Below are 21,850 nucleotides of genomic sequence, written 5' to 3' on the forward strand. Positions count from 1 at the left end.
AACCACAGTCATCCTTCATCCTGCCGTATCTGAGCAAAGCTTTTAAAAATGAGCTTTAACTAGAAAAAAAGAGTTGTAACCTATCATAGACTAAGCGTACAGACCTTCTACAGAGTGTGAATGCGTAAAATGAAAAAAGTATAATAGGCTACCTGGTTTTACTTGATTTTAAATATTCTGCATGCTTTTTATAAATGGCTATTGTTCTGAAAAGGAGCAGTTGAGACATATTATCCTCCTTTTTCCCCAAGTATTAATTTAATAAGTTTAATAAGAAATATACAAGCATACGAAGATTACAGGAGCGTGGACATGAAAGCACACACTGTGGCACACACATGTGTACACATTATTTTTGCAAGAGGCCCAGCACCCCTGCAAGTGAATGGTAAGGTCTAATTTGAGAGTTCTAATTTCCATCCAATTTGAGGCTAAACCAATAAAAAAATGAAACATAAGTTGAGGTAAAATTAAGTGTACCCTTCCTGGACCAAGCTGTCTTTTTGTCTGCAGCAAACCATAATGCTGCACAAGGATAACAGTAGTTAACTATTTCAGCCACGTGCAGTGGATGAAAATGGCTGAATCAATATTTCTAAATGTTAGTGTTTAACTTGATTTCACCATATGCCACAGGAGCTTAATGGATTTAATTATGACTTCGCATCAGAAAAATTAAAGTTTTTAAATCTTCCAAGTAAAACTTTCCTCAGTTCTCATAAGGGAATCCCATTGTCATTATTATTGTTTTTTGACAGGCCCACTGTGCGAAACAGACTTATCATTTCATTACTCCAGGACATTAAATTGCTCAGCAGAGTGAATGCATTCCCCTCTCGGTGTGTTGAGTCATGCAGCGTCTATGCAGGGTTTGCAAAATTCTTTTATCTCCAGTAACCTCTGTGACCCACCCCAGTGGCTGACTGGCACCTTCGCCGTGTGGGGTTAGGATACCTCCAGGCTTTCACTTTGAGGAGCTTTTGTAAACTGTTCTTTTAAAAGCTGAACAAGGCCTTCACAATTATGAAGTAATCCAGGAACCTTTTCTGCCTTTCTAAGTTCTTGCACAAGAGCCTAGTGTCAATGAACCCATGTGCCTAAATGAGCTCTATTACAAAAAGAGATAAAGATTACAATTGTAGTGTTTAAGCTGACCTGTGATTATCAGAATTGAATCAGACACAGATATGCTCCATGCTAAAACCTGTAGTGGCCACTGGCAGCTTACTGAACCCTGGCAACTCAACAAACATTTTCTTTTTAATTGTATCAAAATGATGACCCTGTTCAAATCTTCCCATTTTCATCATCTGGGTTGGAAACATCAGCTGATAATGTTGTCATTAAAATCAGCTGTCCTAGCCACAAAACTGAAAGCCCTGGGCAATGCTGGCGTCTTTCAATTAGCACTTTGCCTTATAAAGTTGGCCCCTGTGTAAATTGGCACGAACACTCGTTGAGTTAAATCAGATGAGACTGAACAGCCAAACACGTGAGAAGAGTTGGTATTTATCCTGACCAATCTGCAAAAATAAACTGAAAAGAATGGCCTTATTTTTTTACAATAAAACAGTAGTACAACCATCTGCTTAATAATTCTGCCTCAGGGAATGGGTATGTGTACAAAGGTGCGGACTTGATTAGTTTGGACTCAATTTTGTGAAATAAATGTTCAAATATAAACCTAAAGAGATAAAAATGATATACCATCATGCAATTTTTGGCTGTGCATGAACGATACAAGTTTAAAGTATGAGGCATACATGAAGTTACTTATTTTCCAACCCATTCTTTCATTTACATCCTTCTGAAATGACACACTATTTTACAGTGTTAGTACACCTAAAAAACGAAGAGACAAAGGGAACATCGTGGTTCTGTGCCTATTCACAATAGTTGCATATTCCCTTAAGAAAAATAAATTATATTGCACAAAACAAATTAATAAAAAGCAGCAGCCACAATCCTCCTGTACGAGCAAGGTAATGTAAGCCTACAGCCATACTGCACTGAAGGGCTTTTGAATCACATGATTGGTCTGTGGTGATGTATATGTGTTTCCTTGAAACAAGGTGGAACTAATATATACTACCGTGACTTTTTTGATACCAAGAAAATATTTTTGGAAAATACAATAACAAAATAAAAAAAAGGAAAAATACCGATCTGTTCTATACTAGGTGTACATTGTTACTACAAAATGAGTGAGGAATCAAATATAGCCAGTAGAATAGGACTAGTTTCCACCTTCCCAGTGCTCCAGATCTTAGTGGTCAAAAGCTTCAGGATATTTCTGATTAGCTGAGACCAGATTTTAGTATCTTTGTGCCATACCCTGCGAACAGCCACACTGATTTCAAGCTGCCTGTACAGGGAATACGGAACTAAGAGGACACGAGGTGGATTTCTACAGAGCATTGCTCCCTGCCTACCAGTGTTTCCCTCTGCATTTGTCTTGCTGGATCTGTACAGTGTTGCCCTCACTTATCAAATCCACCCCTTCCTGCACCCCAGTCTCCCTGCCCCTCCTTCTCTGGGAACATCTCCCCTCCGCAATCCCAGCCCTTCAAACTCCTCGCGATGAAACCGTTCCTTGCCGCAGCATTGCGCTATGACAACTGACTATGAAATATTTGTCAGACCTGGCTATTTTTCTGGATTCTGTTGCCTTTCCTGAGGCCAGTGTTGGTGGAAAAATCAAAATGATTGTCATGATGTTTCTTATTACCTATAAATACAACTTTTCAGGTTTCATATTAATCGAAAGTTATACTTTATATATGATTTCACTGCAAAAGAGGAATTTTAGGTTTGGTGATTTTGTTGGTGGGATTTTTGTTTTCAAATGGCCAGAAAAAGGAGACTTAGAACATGGACATCTTCCTTAGCTACTCAGTAGCATTTTGTGTTGGTATTTCCAAGATATATTTACACTTAAAATGGCAGTATTTTTCCTCATTTGATTAGTCATTATACCCCTGGCATTTTCCTTCTGAACTTTCTTTGCCAAAAGTTTCCTCAAAGGCAGCCAAGTATGTAAGTTCCCTTTTATTTCTTAATTCCAAAAGGGAATATGGTAAATGCCTGCTCTGCTTTTTATTAATGCATAGTTTACAGTGGAGATAATCCACATGATCCAAGGAACAAAAACACCCACTTCATGCAGGTGTGTGGGCATAGCTGAGTTTCACTGTGCTGCCAGAAATCTAACACAGGCCTTGAGATTTATGCTCACTGGATAACTATGCAATCTTTTAAATGATTTTGCATCCAACATATCACTAATTTATAAAAGTAAATAAATAAACAAAAAGTTGGCACTTACCACTTAGTACAGTCTGAAAAACCTTGGTACAATAAAGTTTTCTCTTGTTTAACAAGAGGAAAATAATGCCTAGTTTGCAGTTGTTAAGGCTTCTTATAGACCTCTAGAACAATCTTTTTTTGCTCAGTGACAGAAGAAATCTTCACAGGGTTTCACACAATATCTCTAAGCAGCTATCCAAGATCTGCATTTTTTTCCTCCAGCGTTCTTCCTCCCTTCTGTTTGTTATTCTGCTTGGCTCTGCTCTTACGTGTTAATATGAGGTGCCATTCTAAAACAAAAAGTTTAATCAAAAGCATATAAATTTGCTGATGTGACAGTATATCAAACACAGCCGCTGCTAGAGCAGGCTTTAAAAAAACCCCACAACATTCTGTAATACCTTAAGCATATACTGCAGTGAGGATCTGTATACTTCTTTATTGCATCTCAGAAACAAATTCTCTATATCTTGACGCAACAAGAGAATAAAAAGGGGGGGGGGGGGAAGTAGAGTGGAGTGGAGTAATAAGTACTTGTTTCCTGATCTGGCCTGGTTCCTGCCTGGTACTCCATCTACTCCTGGGCACCTGCTGCTCTGGGAGGGGTTATTTGCTCAGGTGCAGTGGTGTGTGAACGCAGGGACCCAGCTCAGGCCACAAGGTACTGTGGCCTTTTATTCACCTGGATCTGTGCCCTACCTAGTGAGCCCCCTTGTAACTAGAAATTTTAGAATATTAACCTTGGGTAAAGGTTGTTCAAACATGGCTTTATTGTTTCTGGACAATGGCTCCAAGTATTTATGCCACAAGATCGTGATCTAGTAAGTATGGCCGTATCTATGTTGCTTCTGTGGAGTTGTACCTGACTTTACATCACAGTTGTACTCACGATGGACTGTACCTAGTGAGGTCTCAAACCAAGGTTTCCTTTCACCTCACCAAACCTGACCTCGGCACCTGGGAAGAAGGAGAGACTGGTGATTGCCAACAGTCAGTGCTGTTAACAGAAGCCTTATCTCCTGATTCACAAAGCAGCATAGCGGTCTTTTGACACTGCTCTCTCTCATCTTCAGATGCAAGTGTTGGAAAGACAACTTCTACCCATTGATTTTAATACATTTTAATCCTGTGCCTTACTTTGCCACACTTATTTAAACTTACTCCACGAGTCCTCCCATTGATGTTATTAAACTGTCAAGATACAGTGATCAGGCTACTTTGAAGATCCCTCCTGAAAAAAGATGGAGCAATTTTATCTCTATTAATTTTATCATATCATACAGGTAAAGAGCCTCTTCAAACAAATGCCCAATAGAACAGATATCAGAAGAAATTATGTGGGCAGATAGCTATGTTCATTTATTATTATTATTATTGCCTTTTCCTATTCCTAAACTCTTGCCTACTAAGACAGACAAATAATTTTCCCCCTTAACAAATGTCAAATAATCTTCATGTTTGTAGATTTCTAAAGCAGAGGTTCTCACAATACAAGAAGCATTGCAAACAATGCGTGACTGAGTGTTTTGGCTCACAACAGAAGTGAGTATCTGGATGTCACAAGGAGCGCCTGCAAAGGAGCAGGCCTTAGTAGGGTGCAGAGCAATGTGTGAGAGCACACCAGACAGCCACAGAAAGGTTTTTTACATAAGATATGTGTGAGGCAGTCAGTATATAACTGCATGATGTTTTTGGTAACCCTCCTCCACCATCTTCTATTGTTTACAATTCTCCGTTGCTGTATCACGTTTCTCATCAGACTGCAATACTTCTTGAGACAGGGCTTGTGTCTAGCTGATCTGTCTCTAAGGCATCTAACATACTGCAGGGATATCATAAGTACATATTTTTAATCCTTTCTTCTCCCTAGTCATATTCTCATCTCTGTTTATTAACTGCTGCTCTGTAGAAATCCTGGTCCTGAAGATTTGCCACTTCCCTGTTTCTCTGTGATGTTATATGCTGCCTTCAATTCAAGCAACTAAATTAAGTCAATGGCACCCAGCTTCTCTCTCTAGGCTTTCACCTGCTGCTTCAAGGCAGAAAAAAAGAGCAGTTCTCCCCAGTCTGCAGCTGTAGGCTAATTATCTCTGGTCTGTCAGCAGAAAATTTAAAGAAATACACACTTCTACTCTTTTTTTCTTTTCTTTCAAGTAAACCACAGGCCAAGTGTTCTCCATTTAATTTTCAGTTTAACCCCACTGACTTCAGAGCCTGTACATAATAGCTGAATTTAGTTGGGTAGATTATGATTCACCTAGTTCTTCTCCCGAGGCACTAGATGGGGAATTCACGCACTGTATTTGGGTCTCTAGATTCCACTACAGAAGTCAGACACCTAAAATTTAAGTTTGAGCATTGCCAGGCCTACAACTCTTTCTGCATCTGGGGCACGGAGACCTACATCAGCTGTGCCTAAGGCTGCTTTTCCCTCCCACACCCCTTCAGACTGAGGTTTCCTGCCCCACCTTAGCAAATAAATGGATGAAGGGCATTAAAGGCACAGAGTCTCTCTTTCCCTTTTTCAGATTATAAATGTTTAAGATGGTGCCTCTGACTTTTAGGGGAAATTCAGCCTTTTTCTAGGGATACAGGCTTTTTCTAAGAACAGGAGTTTGGTAAGAACTCTAGCTGTATTAGCAAGATAAGGAGTTTATTATTCTTCTTCACAGCAGCAGGAAGGAATTAAAAAACCAATTAGTTCAATAGGTGGCAATGTTCTTTAATAACCCACTTAAATATGAAAGAATAAGGTGACCTAAAGTTTACACCTGTACTATTTGAACACCACTAAAAGAAGCATATGGAGCAATACTGAATTCTCTGTTGACCTAGCAGTAATTTTATTCATGTTGCCATGGGGAATACACTGCTCATTAATTAGTTTACTCATCCTTAATATTTTTTTGCATTAGCTTGTAAATAGATATTTCTAGGTTAAATCAATCATTTGTCAAGGATCTGATGGGTCGGCCATGTCCTTGTCGGAGAAAATGTTTAACACTGCATTAAGCAGCTAAAGATTGTCATCTCTGCTAAAGGAAGAGATATAGGAATCTGTCCAAATCTTATGGAACTAATTCTAAAGTAACAAGAAAAACCAGGGAGGCTTTCATACACTTCTTTTCCACCTTGTAGTGGAGAACTGAAAGCAGTTGTAGACACCTAAGCAACTGAAACCCATGGAAAAGACATATGGCACAGGATACATCATGTGATTGCCTGGATGCAAAATACTGAAGACATCTGAAAACGTCATCTGTGAATCTTGACTGTTGGTGGGAACATCTCTCACCCAGAGCTACGCTTTTTGAAGTGTAAGGCCTCAGCTGTTTCCTTGGCACTTCCTGCTGACACCCTTGTCTTTGATGCCAGCACCAGCTCTGCCTCTTTTAGGATAAAGTATGTGTCTTTGACATGAGGGTAGATTTTATTTATTGAACCCTAAACAAAGTTTTTGTCTTGCTCTGTTTTTCCAATCGTTTGTAATATCATTTGGTTTTATAAATATGGGTTTGTAGCTGTTAGAAAGTCCCCCAAATCCTCCAGCAGGATGGTATTTCTTCAGTTATTGTACACAGCAAAGTTGTCCCTGCTGCCTGACCATTTGGTATAAGCCAGCCCATTCTGGCTGTTAGTGGTAGAAAATGCACAAATAAGTGGAATTCATAAGATGTTTTCAGCAATCTTCCTTTCTGCCTTTACTCTGGTTGAGAAAAAGAAGGCTATTGATTTCCTATTATTTATTTTCCACTGTTCTCATTTTAAGCTCTCTTTAGTTATATGAACCACAGGGGATCTAAAACCACAGTGCTGAAGGGGTTAAGCAGGTTTTTAAGCAAAGAAAATATGTGTCCAGACTTGTTGAAGCTTTTAAAATGCCATCTAAAAATCAGTGTATAGGAGTCAGCACCAGTTCAGCCACTGAACATAGAAAGCAGTACTTTGAAAAGAGCACTTTATTGTTCAAGTACTCTAAAAGTATATTTTTAAACCTCTAGAGCTGCAAAAGCTATATGGCTTAGCATGTTCATTACAGGACGAGGTGGGGGATGGCAAGCAGCTGTGGGATCGACAAAGTAACACCTGGTTTCTGACCTAAAGTGACTAGGAAACTGAAGATCTCATCACTGGCAGCCACAGCTCCCCTGGAACATGATCTCTTCTCTGATATATTTCTCTAATGCTCTTTGTAGGCCTCCTGTAGGCTCTAGCTCCAGAAAACAATCACTGAGTTCTTTCTTTCCTTGTAGAAACTGGCAGAGATGAGAAACAAAGCATGAAAGATGCCAAATGGATCTCGGTGGGGGGAGCCCCTTTCCCCTTACAATGGCCAGTCAGGGTGCCTGTTGCTCCAATGCAGAAATTCAAGTTTTGTTTTTAACATCACCAGGCATCTCCTAGGCCTCATGGATTCCCTAATTTTACCTCCATTTCCACATTATAACATCCACGCTTCCTGCTACAGGGGTCTAAGCTCATCAAAGGTTTCTCAGTCTGCCAGAAGGATTGCTTAAAAGCACCATGTAGTTGTTTCAGTCCTACACACTTCCATACATTTTTTAGTGTAGACGTGTACAAAGTCAGCCGGAATTACGCCTGCGTACGCCAGAGCTGAATATGGCCCTAGATTTATTGTGTCATCCAGTATTTGTAACACAGTAGTGTTTGTCAAAGTGCCAACGTGAATTGCAAGTGGATTTCAAACAGCTGTAGTGCTGCCATATGCTGCCCTTTGGTTAAGCCATGACTTAAAGTTCAGCTTCCCATTTAGAGCAAAAAATGACAGATTCATCTTTTTCAGATCTTCAGAAGCAATCAGGCTCTTCGCCGTGCCTTATTCATCTAAATCCTTCAGATGGGCACTGCTGACACCTCCCTCTGATTTTGGACCCAGCAAGTGTCTTGATTTCTGGAAAAACCCTCCTGATGGAGTTTACTGTCCACTATTAATGAAGTGTGTGGGATCTCAGCCCAAGCCAAAAGCTCAGGCACATTGCCAGTAAGACCTGATCTCCCACTTAGGACGTGTGCTGAATCGGGGCAATGTAAGGATCAGAGCCCTCAGACAAGATTTAGGCTGCTTAGGTGGTCTTGCAGTCTCTTCTGCGGCAGGAGCCATGCCCCCCATATCAAAAAGGAGTTCCCAAATGTTCAGGTTTTGGGATATCCTCGGTCCATCCCTCTTACTGAACAGGGCAGGATAATGCCACTGCACATAACTGGCAAGGCAGGATGAGCAGAGTTAGAGCCTGACTCCCTAGATGGCTGCTTCATGAATTTTTGTACGTTAGAGGCTTTTCTAAGCAGTGCCTGTTCAGCTATCAAGAGTGATAAAACTCCAACAGAAAATAACAACAGACTCATAATGCCTGGCAGGGCACTAACCTGAAATCACATATTTGTATCCCTGCTCTCAGTCACACTGGCCACGTATTTAAACCCTGGACTCCTACACCCGTGTCGAACAACCTAAACTGGAGGACAAATGCATGTTTCTAGAGGTGATGGAGACGGTGACAGTCTGGCTGCTAGCAGGGACCCTTAGAACTTGGGAAAGGACCCAGCTTTTGTTTAAAGTGTGGTCTGTCTACAAAAAGTGGATTGAGAAATAAGGCAAATTGTTAGTAGAGGGGTGATTTATGTGATTTGTGAGGGGAAAAAAAAAAAAAAGATTAAAAGGCCTGTTTGAAAAGTTTTATTCACCAGGTTGGAAGATACAACAACAGAGGATTCAGAGAACTATTTCCCATCCTAATTTTGCTGTAGAGAAACATAGTTAGAAACCTGTTAAGCTTTGTGACTGCAGCCAAAAATATAATCCTCTCTTTCTGGATAGGATGCCTAAGAAGGGCTGAGCAGTTTCAAATCCTACTACTATTAATGCAAGCTTAAAGTGCTTATCAATATCCAAGGTGTTTTACAGAAGCATTTTGCCACAATGCTCTGGACACAATGATTGGCTGTGATGGCATCCAAGCTGTTTCATATGCAGTTCCTCCTCAGGTCTTCTAAGATTATACTATAGGAAGAAGCCACGCAGGCTCAACTAGCAAACTATATGTATTTCCCATCTCTTTGTTTTTAAAGGATAAATCAGAACTAAGGGAGAGTTCAAAGTACAGCGAAAAAAATTGTTTGGGGCATGGAAAATTCACTAAATGGATATAGACTGAGGAGCACGGGCATCATAAGGGTGAGAATGAGATGAATGAAATCTTTTTTTAAAGGTAGAAATATGCTAAGAAGCGGTAGAACTTAGGAGCTGATTTCTCTGTCTCAGAAGAAACGAATAGAGTTTCAAGGGTGGAAAGCTAAAAATTGATCAAAGAAAACACTCTTTCATACAATGTGTGACTGAACTATAAAACTCACCTCCACAGAAAGCCACTCAGGCCCATAATTTAGGAAGATTAAAAAAATCAGAATTTGAACACTGATTAAGAGTGCTCAGAGTTCTGATTTTCACTGTTTTTAAAGAAAAAGAACTTGGTACACTCAACCATTATGTTTATCTTAAAATAGCTGGCAAGGGGTAGGATTTTTGCAAGAGCCACTCTTTCTAAAAGACTTGGAAATGTTACTAAATGGGTCTTACATTTTACCGTGATTTAATTGCCACCTCATTCGTGTCTGTCACTTGGTTAGTAATCAGGAGCCAAATTCTTCAGGGTACCGAAATCAGTCAACTGCATCAGCGAAGAACTCCACTTCAGTTTTAAGGAATCATGTTTTGGTCAAACGCTGTTCTAGGAGCTGGCAGTAATGTTAAGTGGAACTGCAAAAGAATAAATAGGGAGTGTAAGCCTTCCCAGACCTCCTCCTGCAACCCAGAAATAGCCTCTCCTGAGAAGCCACTGCCCACCTCCAGGTCTGCAGAAGATGCTGCTGTGATAGTGCAGCTGTTTCTTCCTGCCTCCGTGATTCTCACCACCCATGCAGCTTCCAAGGGTTTAATTAAGCCGGATCCTCCTCGTTGTTCGTTTCTTGCAAAGCACGGCTCGCAGAGCACTCGGCAGCGGTACAGCAGATGAGCTAAGGCACGCCAACAACCCTGGATCAGCCCCCACGTGCTTTCCTTACGTGATCAGCCCACTTCCACGAAATCGTTTTATTTCCAAATGGTTGCTGTCACAGCTGTGTGCAGAAAGCTGAATGACTGAGCACCATCGCTCGGAGCTTTGGCCCTGCATTTATCACACGCTTGGTGCTGCGACGAGGGCCGTGCGAAACTCCCATCTTTCCCTTTGAGAAGAAATGATCAAAGTGACTGAGGCCTCGCCACCTCCTCTCCGCCTCCCTGCAAAAGCCTGAACAGCCCAGGGTAATCCCTCACTGCTGGTGACTGAAAGAGAGAAAATACAATCGGTCCTTATAACTTTTGTGAGCAGGGATGAAGCCTTTCTGGACTGAGGTGTGTTGGCGTTTCGATCTGTCAGTAACGTGATCTGTCAGTAACGCAATGGTAAGATACCTCTCAAAAAACTGATACAAAAATAAGTCTCCTGAGTCTCCTCTGCATGTTTGTAGGCACTGATCTATTAATGGTGCCTTGAGTGAGGGGACGCTGTGGAAACGTCGCAAGCAGCCAGCTACACAGAAAAACAAAAGTGTTGTATAACTTGATAAATATAGTTCTAATGCTATCTTTGAAATATTTAGGCTGGGTGAAAAATCCAAAGGAAAAACATCAGCTGTTTTAAAACGCAGCCCTAGAAGGGGGTGGAGGGGAGATGGCAGAAGGGATTTATGCTTCTCCTGTAGGAACAATGTCTTAGTATAAATCCCTTGTATTGTGTGTAATCACATAGGTTACACCTACTGGTGGCCAAAGCATCCAGACTTCAGCTTTATCACTGCTCGTCATAAGAGACTGAAAGGACAAAGTTACGTAAATAAGCCCCAAGCTGGCTGCCACCGGGCTGGTGCACTGACAGTAAAACCAACAACACTTTCTGCTTCTAAGTATTGAGCTGACTCAATGAAACAAAACAAAACCATATATTGATTATTGCCAAAAGTCATTCTGTCTTTCAAATATGCTTACTCAATTTTGAGTGGCACACCAATCACTGTTTCTTAATTCTGCTGTAATGATGTTTTCCAAAGTGAACTGCTTACACTTTTCTGAAAAGAGATTTTAATACATTTGGTTTTTTTTTTTTAATTACGAGAAACAAGACAAAATAACCCGCAACAATTCTAGCTTAATGTATTGATGAATGGAGATGTAAAACCGACCAGATTGAAATGAGCTATATTGAAATTTTATTTAGGAATTTTACTGCATGTTATTTTCTTTCAGATGCAATTGAATAAATACAAAAGGAAGAGATGAAGCCACATAAAAATTCAGACTAAAGCTGATTGGAAAATAAGAGGCTTGGAAGAAAACACAGCCTTGGTGCAAGGACTGTTCCTGTGTTCCACCATAACATTAATTTTTTCATGAAAAGTCATCACCAGCTGAAATCCAGACCCAGTCATATAAAAGGATAAAAGCCTAGGGCAACAAAGCAACTTTCATGGTGAGCAGCAAAAGCTTTGTCCAGAAGTGAAAACTTACCTGGAAAGATACAAAGCCCAGAAAGGGCTTTGGGGCTGTCAGGTCTGGCGTACTGAGCAGGTGATCAGGGCTTGGCATCAGGGTATGTGATAAACAGGCCAAAGGGAAGTAGCCACCATTTTATCAATAGTGGAAATTTGAGAGAAGACCTCCAGAACCAGCAGTATGAATCTTTACAGCTTGAATGCTGTTTTGAGGCCTGGGGAATTTAGGTGTGCTTTCTCAGTTATGTACAAAAAGAAAACATGGCACATAATGAAGGAAAGAGTGTGAAGCATGTAACTTTTTTTTAATTCTTGCATCATCATTTGAGTTTCCCCAAATCCTGAGATTTTTCAGAGTGACACACAGAGTTTTTTTGCATCATTTCCTGCCTTCTGGCCTCACATCCTCCAGTATTCCTTGCGGTGATGAATGCTAAAATGCTATTGCTTTTGAATAATTACTAAATTGTTCGTGTGATCCTGTAATTCCAACAGCTGAGTTTAAAGAAAGTGAATTTTTGGTATTTTGATCTAATTATGAGATTTGGAAATGAGAATGTGGCGTGTGGAGGTGAACAGATAATGTAATAACAGTGGAAAACTGACCTGCTGGTTATGCATATGGAATAGAATTGAATGCAGGAGTAGGAAGGAATGAGTTTAAATACGAGAAGAGAGGACAAAAAGACACAAGAAAATGTGAAAAACCTTTATTTTACATTTGCTAGTAATCCAACCTATTTTAATGAAGAGATACAGAAAGTTGCTGAAAATGTTCAATAAAATACAAATTACATTTTTTATGACACTTAATAGCAGTCTCTTATAAAAGCATGTCATTGTTGGTATGTTTTTGAGTATAGTCTTTATAATATTCAGGACAACACTTATAAAGCACTTTCTCATAGCTAAGAGGTGTAATAAAATCTGTATGAGTACTGCTTATGCATGTACAGTTCTAAACTGTGATAAGTAGGATCAGATACCAAGCTGAATCATGCTAATTTATATCCACTGAAGGTCTGATCTAGAAGCAACCATTCTCCCACCCTCAGTGGATTCCCCGTACTATTATATTAATTGCACTTCTTCAGCAGCATAAGCATATAAGGCTCTGACAATGCACTTATGAAAACACAAGCCCTATTCCAGAGCTTATGACAGCTATGCACAAGTGTCTCTGCTGTCTAGACTTTCAATAGTCCTTTCAATTCAGTTCTTGCAGATCTTTGTTCTATTTTTCACAGGATCCCAGCTTGCAGAAAACACTGGCCATGGTTCTCCGTCCCACATAGGCTTTTTTCCCTCTCAGTGTCTAGCAGAACAACCTGGCCTGATCTCCTCACCTTCGCAAAACAACAGCCAACACTTACCAAATGCTACTCTTATTACTCTGTCAACATTTTTCTCTGCTTGCTGTTACCTGTTTTCCACTGAAGCCTTTACCAGGCCTGCAAAGAGCCCGTCTCTCTAACTGCCTCCGCAGCTGGGCCTGTCATTTTGGTCCGACTTCTCCCTGGAATTTTGTCATCAGAGATGTCCCCAGGCCTCCTCATCGGGAAGTCACTGTCCTCTCACACACCTTCCCTCTGCAGTCCTCCTCCCTCTGCTCCACAGGCCTTTCTCCAGGAGCAGCGACCTGCAGCTCCTCCTCCTCATCCTCACTGTGCATGGGCAGGCTCTTGCCCCTGTTTCGCAAGAGCCGCCAGCCCCCGTTTGCCAGCACCTCACCCATCACTGGCAGATCCAGGCACAGGCAAGGATATCATCTGCATGCTACTTCCAATAGGAACTCCAGTTCCACCGTGATTTTATCTGTAGGGTGACTCCTATGGGTTGTATTATGCCTTAATTAAGCATCAAAGTATTTCTGTGAGTCTTGTGAAAGACAGATATTCTTTTATTTCACAGATGACAGCTCAGTCAGCTGAATCCAGCACCATTCGGATTAAGAATGGCACAATCATGAATACACTGTGGTATATCCTCCAACACTCATCTTTTTCCAGAACAAATACCACTTGATTTCTGATCTGATGCTTCATGTAATGACATGCCAACTGTATAATGAGTATGTTTGGTGTTTTTAAACCCTGGACTTTTTCCCCACCAAAACTTCTATTGTGGCTATGAAGATGGAGAGTGTCTCTTGGAAAGGCTCAGTTTTCATTTTCCTTTAGTTTGCTAACCACTACACAATTTTAAGCTTTTCTGCAAAAAGAAAATTTACAGTGCCCATAGAATCAAAACGAGCGTGCTGCTGACTGAGTGAACATTTGATCAATGCATCAGAGCAAAGCTAAAGAGAAAGGCTAAAGAAAGAGGTATAACGTTTTAAACCTAGGCAGTAACATTGTTATGCTTACTTTGTGAGGCACTATTTTATGTAACAGATCCTTATTCCACTCTAGATGGATAACAACTGTGAATTATAATTTTATTTTCCACTTAGCAGAGCCTATTGACTTGGACTAGTTCTTGCCAGGGAACCAGTTTCATAATAAAGGCAGTAAATTCTGATTTTGTGCTTGTTTGATAATTAATAGTGCAGTGTCAGCAGCAGTGCAAAATGCAATTATGATTTTTTTTTTCTTCTGCAAGTTATAAAAGATGGGTTATAAGTCAATGACTTTATGCTGAGTGTCTACGGCACATATCATTTACTAAAATGAGTTTGGCAGACTCAGTGGAGGTTCCGTTATGTTTGTGAAGGTATGTGAGCAAGTCCCTCCCATTAACCCAGTGTCCTTGTCCTCAAGTGTAACTATACAGATATAGTTACACCAGCAACCATTTTTCCCCTCCAGCGGAGACACCGTTTATAGCAACACTGCTTTTCCGTACTGCTAAAACAGTGACTAAAATGGGGTTGTGTGGGTGTCTGTATACACACTAGTTATAAATATACTGTATGTAATTATATAATAATATATGTTTATCATAGATGGAAAAAAGCAGCACAGAAACGAAAATGCCATTTAAACTTGACACTATGGAATTCTTTTTCTTATCACCATCTTCCAGTATTTACCAAGGCCTCAAATAAAAACAATAGCCTTAGCCTGAACTAAGCTGGAGTCACAGCTCTAACAGATGGCTTTATCAGACAAGCTTTTGGCATAGACCAGACCTGAGCACCTCACAGCCATTAACGATGTGGGGACCTTCACCACAACACACTGAGATAAGCAAGTGAAATTCCCTGTGTGCAAGCACAAAGCAGGGAGTGAAGTCTTATTCCAGCCAAGTATGCATGTGCCTCTGAGGACAAAAGGCTACCTCCTTTGAAGGGACATAGAGCCGTAAATGAAGGATTAGACCCAAGTGATCTACTGAGAAGTCAGAGGATGTTCACATGCTCCACCGTGGACATTTATGCCTTCTGCTGGACCAAGTAACTCTCCCAAGGCCACGTGTAGCAGAGTCAGGAGAACCTATGTGCCACTGCGTAACTCGCCCCTCAAAGAACAACCTCCAGCCAGCACAGATTCTGTAAACCGGACCTGTCCAAAATGAGCTCAGTCAGCAAGAAGCCACGCTAGCCCAACCGTTCAACAGCCTCTAGGGCTTTCTGTAAGTCCAGCTGCAGAATACTTGTGCCATTGCAACATACACAGTGCCTTTGCCATAGAGGCATATTTTCCCTGATTATTCAGAAAAAAAAAAAAAAATTTGACAAATGGGGATTGCGTGACCAGTACTATGAATAACTAGCTGCCTTTCTTCAAAGACAACTCTGTGACAAATTGGCATCTGTTGTTAAAGTGACAAATAACTCTTTCCCCTCTGTAGACCTTCCCACCTGTTACTCCATGGATGAGCACACCATTTATGTGCTGCTAACAAACTGAAAGGTGCATAACTTCCAAAGTGACTGGGCTTTGTCAAAAAATTAAGGTATTATTTTTAAATGAGAGAATCAGCTATCCTAGCAAAAATTACAGCAACACAACCCCAGAGCTTAAGGCTTGTGTTACCTGCACATGTTGGCACCCATCTCCCTTAACTTAAGGCACAGTAAAGCAGGGACAGGACAATGCATGGCCCCACTGAAGGGACCATGCAGAGATGTTTTGACTTTGCAGCATTTCTAATCCTTCACCATTCTCCCAAATCTTCCAGCTCCTGTTCCTTCTCGCTCAGCCCCACCACCCCAGGCTTGCCATTCCCCCTCCTCAGGAACAGCAGTGACAGCAACGGTGCCCAGAAGGCTTCAGGTCTATTTTTTATACTGACTGCCCACAGGATAAATCCACTCGATAATGCCTGGGAATTATTTGTGTGGTTATAATCTTACCTCCCAAATCATCCAGGCAACCTGGCTACTGCACCTGACTGAAGCTCGTGGACTTCCAAGGGCATAAGAACCCCACATGTTATTTAAAATCTGCTGATATATGTAAGAGAAAGTCTGAGAAAGAAGTAGGTTAACAGAAGTCTGTATTATAGGGACCTTTCTTTCCTATAAACTACTATCAACCAGGGTGGAGAGATGAGGGAGAGGAGGGAGAGGGAGAGAGAGAAGGATGGTGGGAGGGGCAAAGAGAGGCAGGCTTGGTGGCTTTCTTATTTATTTTCACCTTTTAAAAAAGGAAAAAATTGCAAAACAAAAGAAGAAAATACTTAGAAGGCAAGGTTTCCATAGGAAAAAAATATTTTATTTTTTTAAGAACAAATTCAGTTTGAAACAGACGTGGAATGTGATTTTCATAATTTTCATTTTCTGGGAACTAACTGCAATGTGGAACTAAAGCAAATTTCAAACTTATGACCGGCTAGTTTTAAAACGGAATGAAACAAACAAACGAACAAACAAATAAAAAAAAAAAGAAATTATTTATAACTCAAGCATAATACTGTGTTACTTACAAACTGGACAAAGAAATTCTTAAATAAATATTCATGGTACACAATTTCAGCACAAATATGCGGCAATTTGGCAACCTTTTATACCATTTTTTTCCTCAATACAGTGCAAAGGGGAATGACACTGCCTTTAAACAAGCTGTAGCTAAATACATTGCAAAATTCAAATTTTATACAAAACATCTTGCTCGGACTTTATAAAAAACCAACATTGCTCTATATACACAATCTGGTTAAGAAAAGCCATTTTTGTCTTGGTTTCATGTGGGTTTTTTTATTATTTAAAAAGGTGAATAAGGCTACTGTAACACCCCAAATCCATACACAGTAAATCTGAACCTATTTACAGCATCTTCACTTCGACATGATGGTGCAAATTCCAAGTCGGGTGACTAGGGATGATCATACAAGCAAGGCATTTACAGTAACTTTTCAAAGCTGGACCAACGTCAAATAAAGGAACAGTTGGTAGATTGTCATAATTCTGCACCAGACACAAAAACAGACGCACAGTACATTTTTTTTTTCAATCGGTTGTAGGTTGCTCTTGAGCTATTCATTTGATTTTTCTTTTTTCACAGTTTAGTACGTAAGTAGAATGTAGCCAACTGATGAAGCGTAGATTTGATTCAATAAAAATCAGGATCAGTAAGCCTATCTTTTCCCTTCCTCCCCCTCCCCCAAAATAAAATCTTAATGACTTACAAGAGAACCTTGTATGGATGGATTCACAGAAAGGAAGGGTTGTTGAAAAGAATTACATATGTACTGTAGTTAGTCACCATGGTAACCTTCCACAGAACCATGGGTTGGGATTTTTTTTGCTTTGTTTCTCTCTTTTGGACCAACATCCCAACATCATTTTCAGGTTTGGGAAACAGAGAGAGTGGTCATTTCTATGACAGATTTTTTTTTTTTTCCTTTTTTTTCTTTTTTTTTTTTTTCCTTGCAGGTGCTCACCAGAGGTCTGAGAACCTCAAAATGCTGTTGCTACATTTTCTTTCCAAATCAGAAAGCAAAGTGTTACCATAGTAACATGACTATGTTAGAAACGTCTATTTGCATAGCACATATAAAAGTAGAGTTTTTTTGTTTCCTCCCCAGGGTGGGAGCTTTAGGGGAATAGCCATGCTAAAGAGTAAACTTTAACCTGAAACCCCCCCCTCTATGAACCTCAATGAAATCTACGGAACACATCAGCCCATAAGGCAAGGGAAAACACAACACAGAAAATAAATGCTGGCACACCTTGTCATTGTTAAATACGTGATGCAGTAACATTGATTTCCTGACATTTTGGGCCTTATATTTCCTAGTTTTCTCTTATGAGATGCTTTGGATTTTTGTTGGTTTTTTTTTTTTTTAATATGCTCCCATTCTTATTTTTGGATGGCTGATGTTTTTCCCAGAAGCAGTTTCTTTTTTCAAAAATATGTGTGTGTGTGTATATATATGCATATATATGCATATATAAACATATATATGTGTGTATATACATACACACACACACACACACACATATATATATATGTGTAAAATGATGACAAGTTAAGACTATTTAATTGCCGCAAATGAATTTCACATCTTCTGGTGTAGATTCTGTGCAATCTCAAAATATATATTAGTAAAAAAAGCAAACCAAAACAAAAAAGTAAGAAAGAACGAACGAAAGAAAAACTCTCACTTTATATCCCTTGTGTTCTATACACCTATTATAAATAAGACATATCTTCCTTCTCCATCTCAGTGTCATAATTTATTTTATTCTTACGGACTGCAAGAGGTTTGCCATATGTGCTTTAACTTTGCAACAGAGCACCAATGAACGGCTGTGTCAGTCACAGTACCGACACTCACTGTGCAGGGACAGCACTACAATAAACCAAAGTGTCAAAAGGCTCAGTCAGAAAGAAATTCTGTTTCACTTTTAGAGATGAGAAAGGTCTTTTTCACAACTTTACCGGTGATAGAATTACAGCTCATTTGACCCATTGGCTTATAATCATCTTGGTCAGATTTGGCTCTCTGCTATTTTCTTAAATGCTTTCCCTGTGTTTAGTACAATGTGATAGTATAGCAGCTGAGTCCGCTTAAAAGTCATCCAAAGCAGACTATGTTTTCGCTACAGCTTCAAAGCTGTATATTTTATTGCCAGTACCACAACAGCCCTGCCCTAATACATCCTCAGCGGCCTGCTATTGTCTTGTCCTCTCCAAGCTTGTTCACTTACTAACAATACCCCTTTGTTCTACTGTATTGAAGGTACTGTTTTTTTCTGCACACTGGTATTTGATAACCATGAATTCCTTCAAATGCAGCCCTAATCCACTGCGCGTGTTATTGTGCCTCCTACTTGCCTCTTAAAACTTAGCATACCAAAGTGCTGTGCTACCTAAATGTTTTTTTTTTCTTTTTTCTTCCCAGCTTCTATTTTTGAGGCAGCAGTATTCACCTGAAACTGCAGTCAGCCCTTCCCTCCACCACCCAGTCCTGCTCTTGACTTTGTTGACAGCCTAACTTTTTGGCTGGAAGGCTCCTTACTATCAAACACAATTTCTATAAATGCATTACCCATTCAAGTGAGGCTGCTGTAGCAGATGGATGGAGCACGGATCTCCAAACATTAATGTTCCATTAGTGATTCAGGAGGTGGAGTGAAAGGAAATCTTATGTGAAGGATGGCAGAGCCCCGGATAACAGAAACAAATGGAACAGTGACGGACTAAAAGCAAGAGAACTTTAACAAGTCTTAATTGGACACCAAGGTCTGTGTGACAAATCCAGTACGCACTGAGAGAGACACACGAAAGTCAGAAGATTGCATTTCAAGCTTGATATATCCTAGAGCACCTTCCCAGGATGCCTAGAGCTATTAACATCCACGGATCACTCCATCTTCCCTTGGCTTTTGTACATGCCTGAACGCCCGCAGCACATGGCTTTGAGGATGATGAATGTAACAAGAGTACAGCAATCAGAATGGGCATCTTCTACATAAAAGTCTTCCAGCTTTTAGTGAATACTTATTCACCGAGATAGGAATTCTACAGACTAGGTAAGCTGTCCAGCTTGCGTCGGCTCCCGGAGAAAGAGCTGTTGCCTTCTCCCCCCCTGTGCTTGAGTCAATGCTAGCGCACAAGGCATCATCACAAACCCCAACAGAAAGCATTTGACCAGTGAGTTTCCTCTACGACTCCACTGTACCACCGAGTTGGCTGTGTGTTTCTCAGACCTTGTAATAAATGTTTGCTGGACTCTGAGGAGGCATCTCTTGAACTATGTACACTGGATGTCCATAGTCGCCGCTGACCTTTTCATAGTGGGGGCAAAAGACACTGTCTGCAGTCCTTAGAGGAATGATAATGTCACTGGGCTCAGAACCATTGTTGTTGCCACTGCGTTTTGGGGTGGCTAACGTACTAAGTGAGAGAGTTGTCGTGTGCTGCGGGGAATGCTTCCTGTGTCTTCTCCGGTACTTCAACAAAAGAACCACCAAAGTGATGATGATGACGATGAAAATGATGCATCCTGATGCAATCCCTGCAAATAAGGCCACCTCTGAACCCAGTATACTGGAATGCCCAGCCTTACTGCCATCTGTGCTAGATCCTGGAAAGAACGGAAATAGAACAGACAAAAGTTATTGCCATCCTGTGACCCATCTACGCTGCTTGAAAATGTGTAGAGTAAGCAAGACTGGAAGAATTAACTGACAGCTAAACTTTGACAAACCAATTACCCTGTTAGATAGCTAAATGCAAACAGCCAAAGTCAGCAATCAATATTAAACAAGACTTTGTGTCTGTTGGTCTCACTTTTGTGGTGCTTCCAAACCACCCTGTTTCATACATCATCATCCATCAGCGGTGAGGACTGGCACTGACAAGGCAGCCTTTGATGCACACTGCATCTTTTAACAGATGCTGGCCAGCCCCAGGCAGCAGAGCGGGGTGGGACAGGACTGCAAGGGGAAAATAACACAGGGAAATGACAATTCTCAGGACAACCGGTACTGTTCAGTGTCACATCGTTCTTTTGCTATTTTATCTTTCGCATAGTAATTTAAGTTAAACCGTCCTTAATGCCTCTTTAGGTGGACTCCTCTTGCTGGCACATGAAGCAAAGGAGCTTGAGGCAGTATGCGAGATAGATAGGCAAAATGGCTATGGCATATATCTATATATATATATCTATATATATGTATGAGCTTACATTTACTTAAAACAACACCATGCATTTGGTAATCAGGAAAAGCTCATGTGCTGAACAGCCTGCTGAATATTTGGTGCCATCACACTGTCATATTATTTGTCACAAAAATTAAATAAAAGCTCACTTGGCACTTTCTCTCTGGAAAATTTGAACCAGCTACCCTCTCTTGGTGCTCACTCACAAGTGGAAGAATGCTGCAGATGCTACATCCTCATAACTGTAAACTTCTACTGCAACCTCTGTAGGAAATGGCTGAAACCTGCCCAGTGACTGCCATGTCAAAGATTCATTAGCCCAGTAACTAATGACAGAGCTAGCAAGGAAAACCTTGGCCATTTCTGGGAACCCCAGAATCAACTGCCAGGAAGTTTTTCTTCGCAGCATTCCCAATTCACCAAATTTTCTTCCAGACACCTTGGGTCTTACGAGACATTTTTTTTCTTGTTTACCTAATGCCTGAAATATATCCTGAAGGTATTTGTTTGGAACCACCCGTTTACCTTGTTTAGATAACTATTTAAAAAATTATGCCTTTAAATTCAGTGAAAGATCAGCCATTCATGTGTATACTTTATATATGGTCAGTTAAAAGATCAGGACATTAATTATAGATGCCTTGAAATAAACTTTATAAATGGCTGTCGAGAACCACTTGATAATGTATTATACAGGAAGAGAAAGAAAGACTTGTTCATCTGCCAGAGTACTAAAAGTAAGGCAGCATTTACCATCATAAAGCTGCTCAGTGAATGTCCTATCCAAAAACTTTCCTGTAAATGAGTGATGTTCTCACAAGATGTAATTAACTACTTCTGCAGAGTGGAAGAGGGGAGAGAGCAGCTGTTGCCAAAACTTGCAGCTCCCAGGCACTACCCACCAGAGCATCAGAACTGGCTTTTGCTTCATCTCAGTACAA

General features: G+C 40.5%; 1 protein-coding gene across 1 annotated transcript in view; it reads right to left on the reverse strand.

Annotated features, from left to right (window-relative positions):
• Window positions 1-16,492: 16,492 nt before the first annotated feature.
• EFNB2 (ephrin B2) overlaps window positions 16,493-21,850 on the reverse strand; it is a 46,044-nt gene continuing 40,686 nt past the window's right edge. Inside the window, exon 5 of the mRNA XM_075090387.1 lies at window positions 16,493-20,331. Within this exon, the coding sequence (XP_074946488.1) occupies window positions 19,949-20,331 (383 nt within the window). The 3' untranslated portion in view covers window positions 16,493-19,948. The remainder of the gene's footprint in view (window positions 20,332-21,850) is intronic.

The sequence above is a fragment of the Phalacrocorax aristotelis genome, chromosome 1, assembly GCF_949628215.1.
Source record: "Phalacrocorax aristotelis chromosome 1, bGulAri2.1, whole genome shotgun sequence".
Lineage (NCBI taxonomy): Eukaryota > Metazoa > Chordata > Aves > Suliformes > Phalacrocoracidae > Phalacrocorax > Phalacrocorax aristotelis.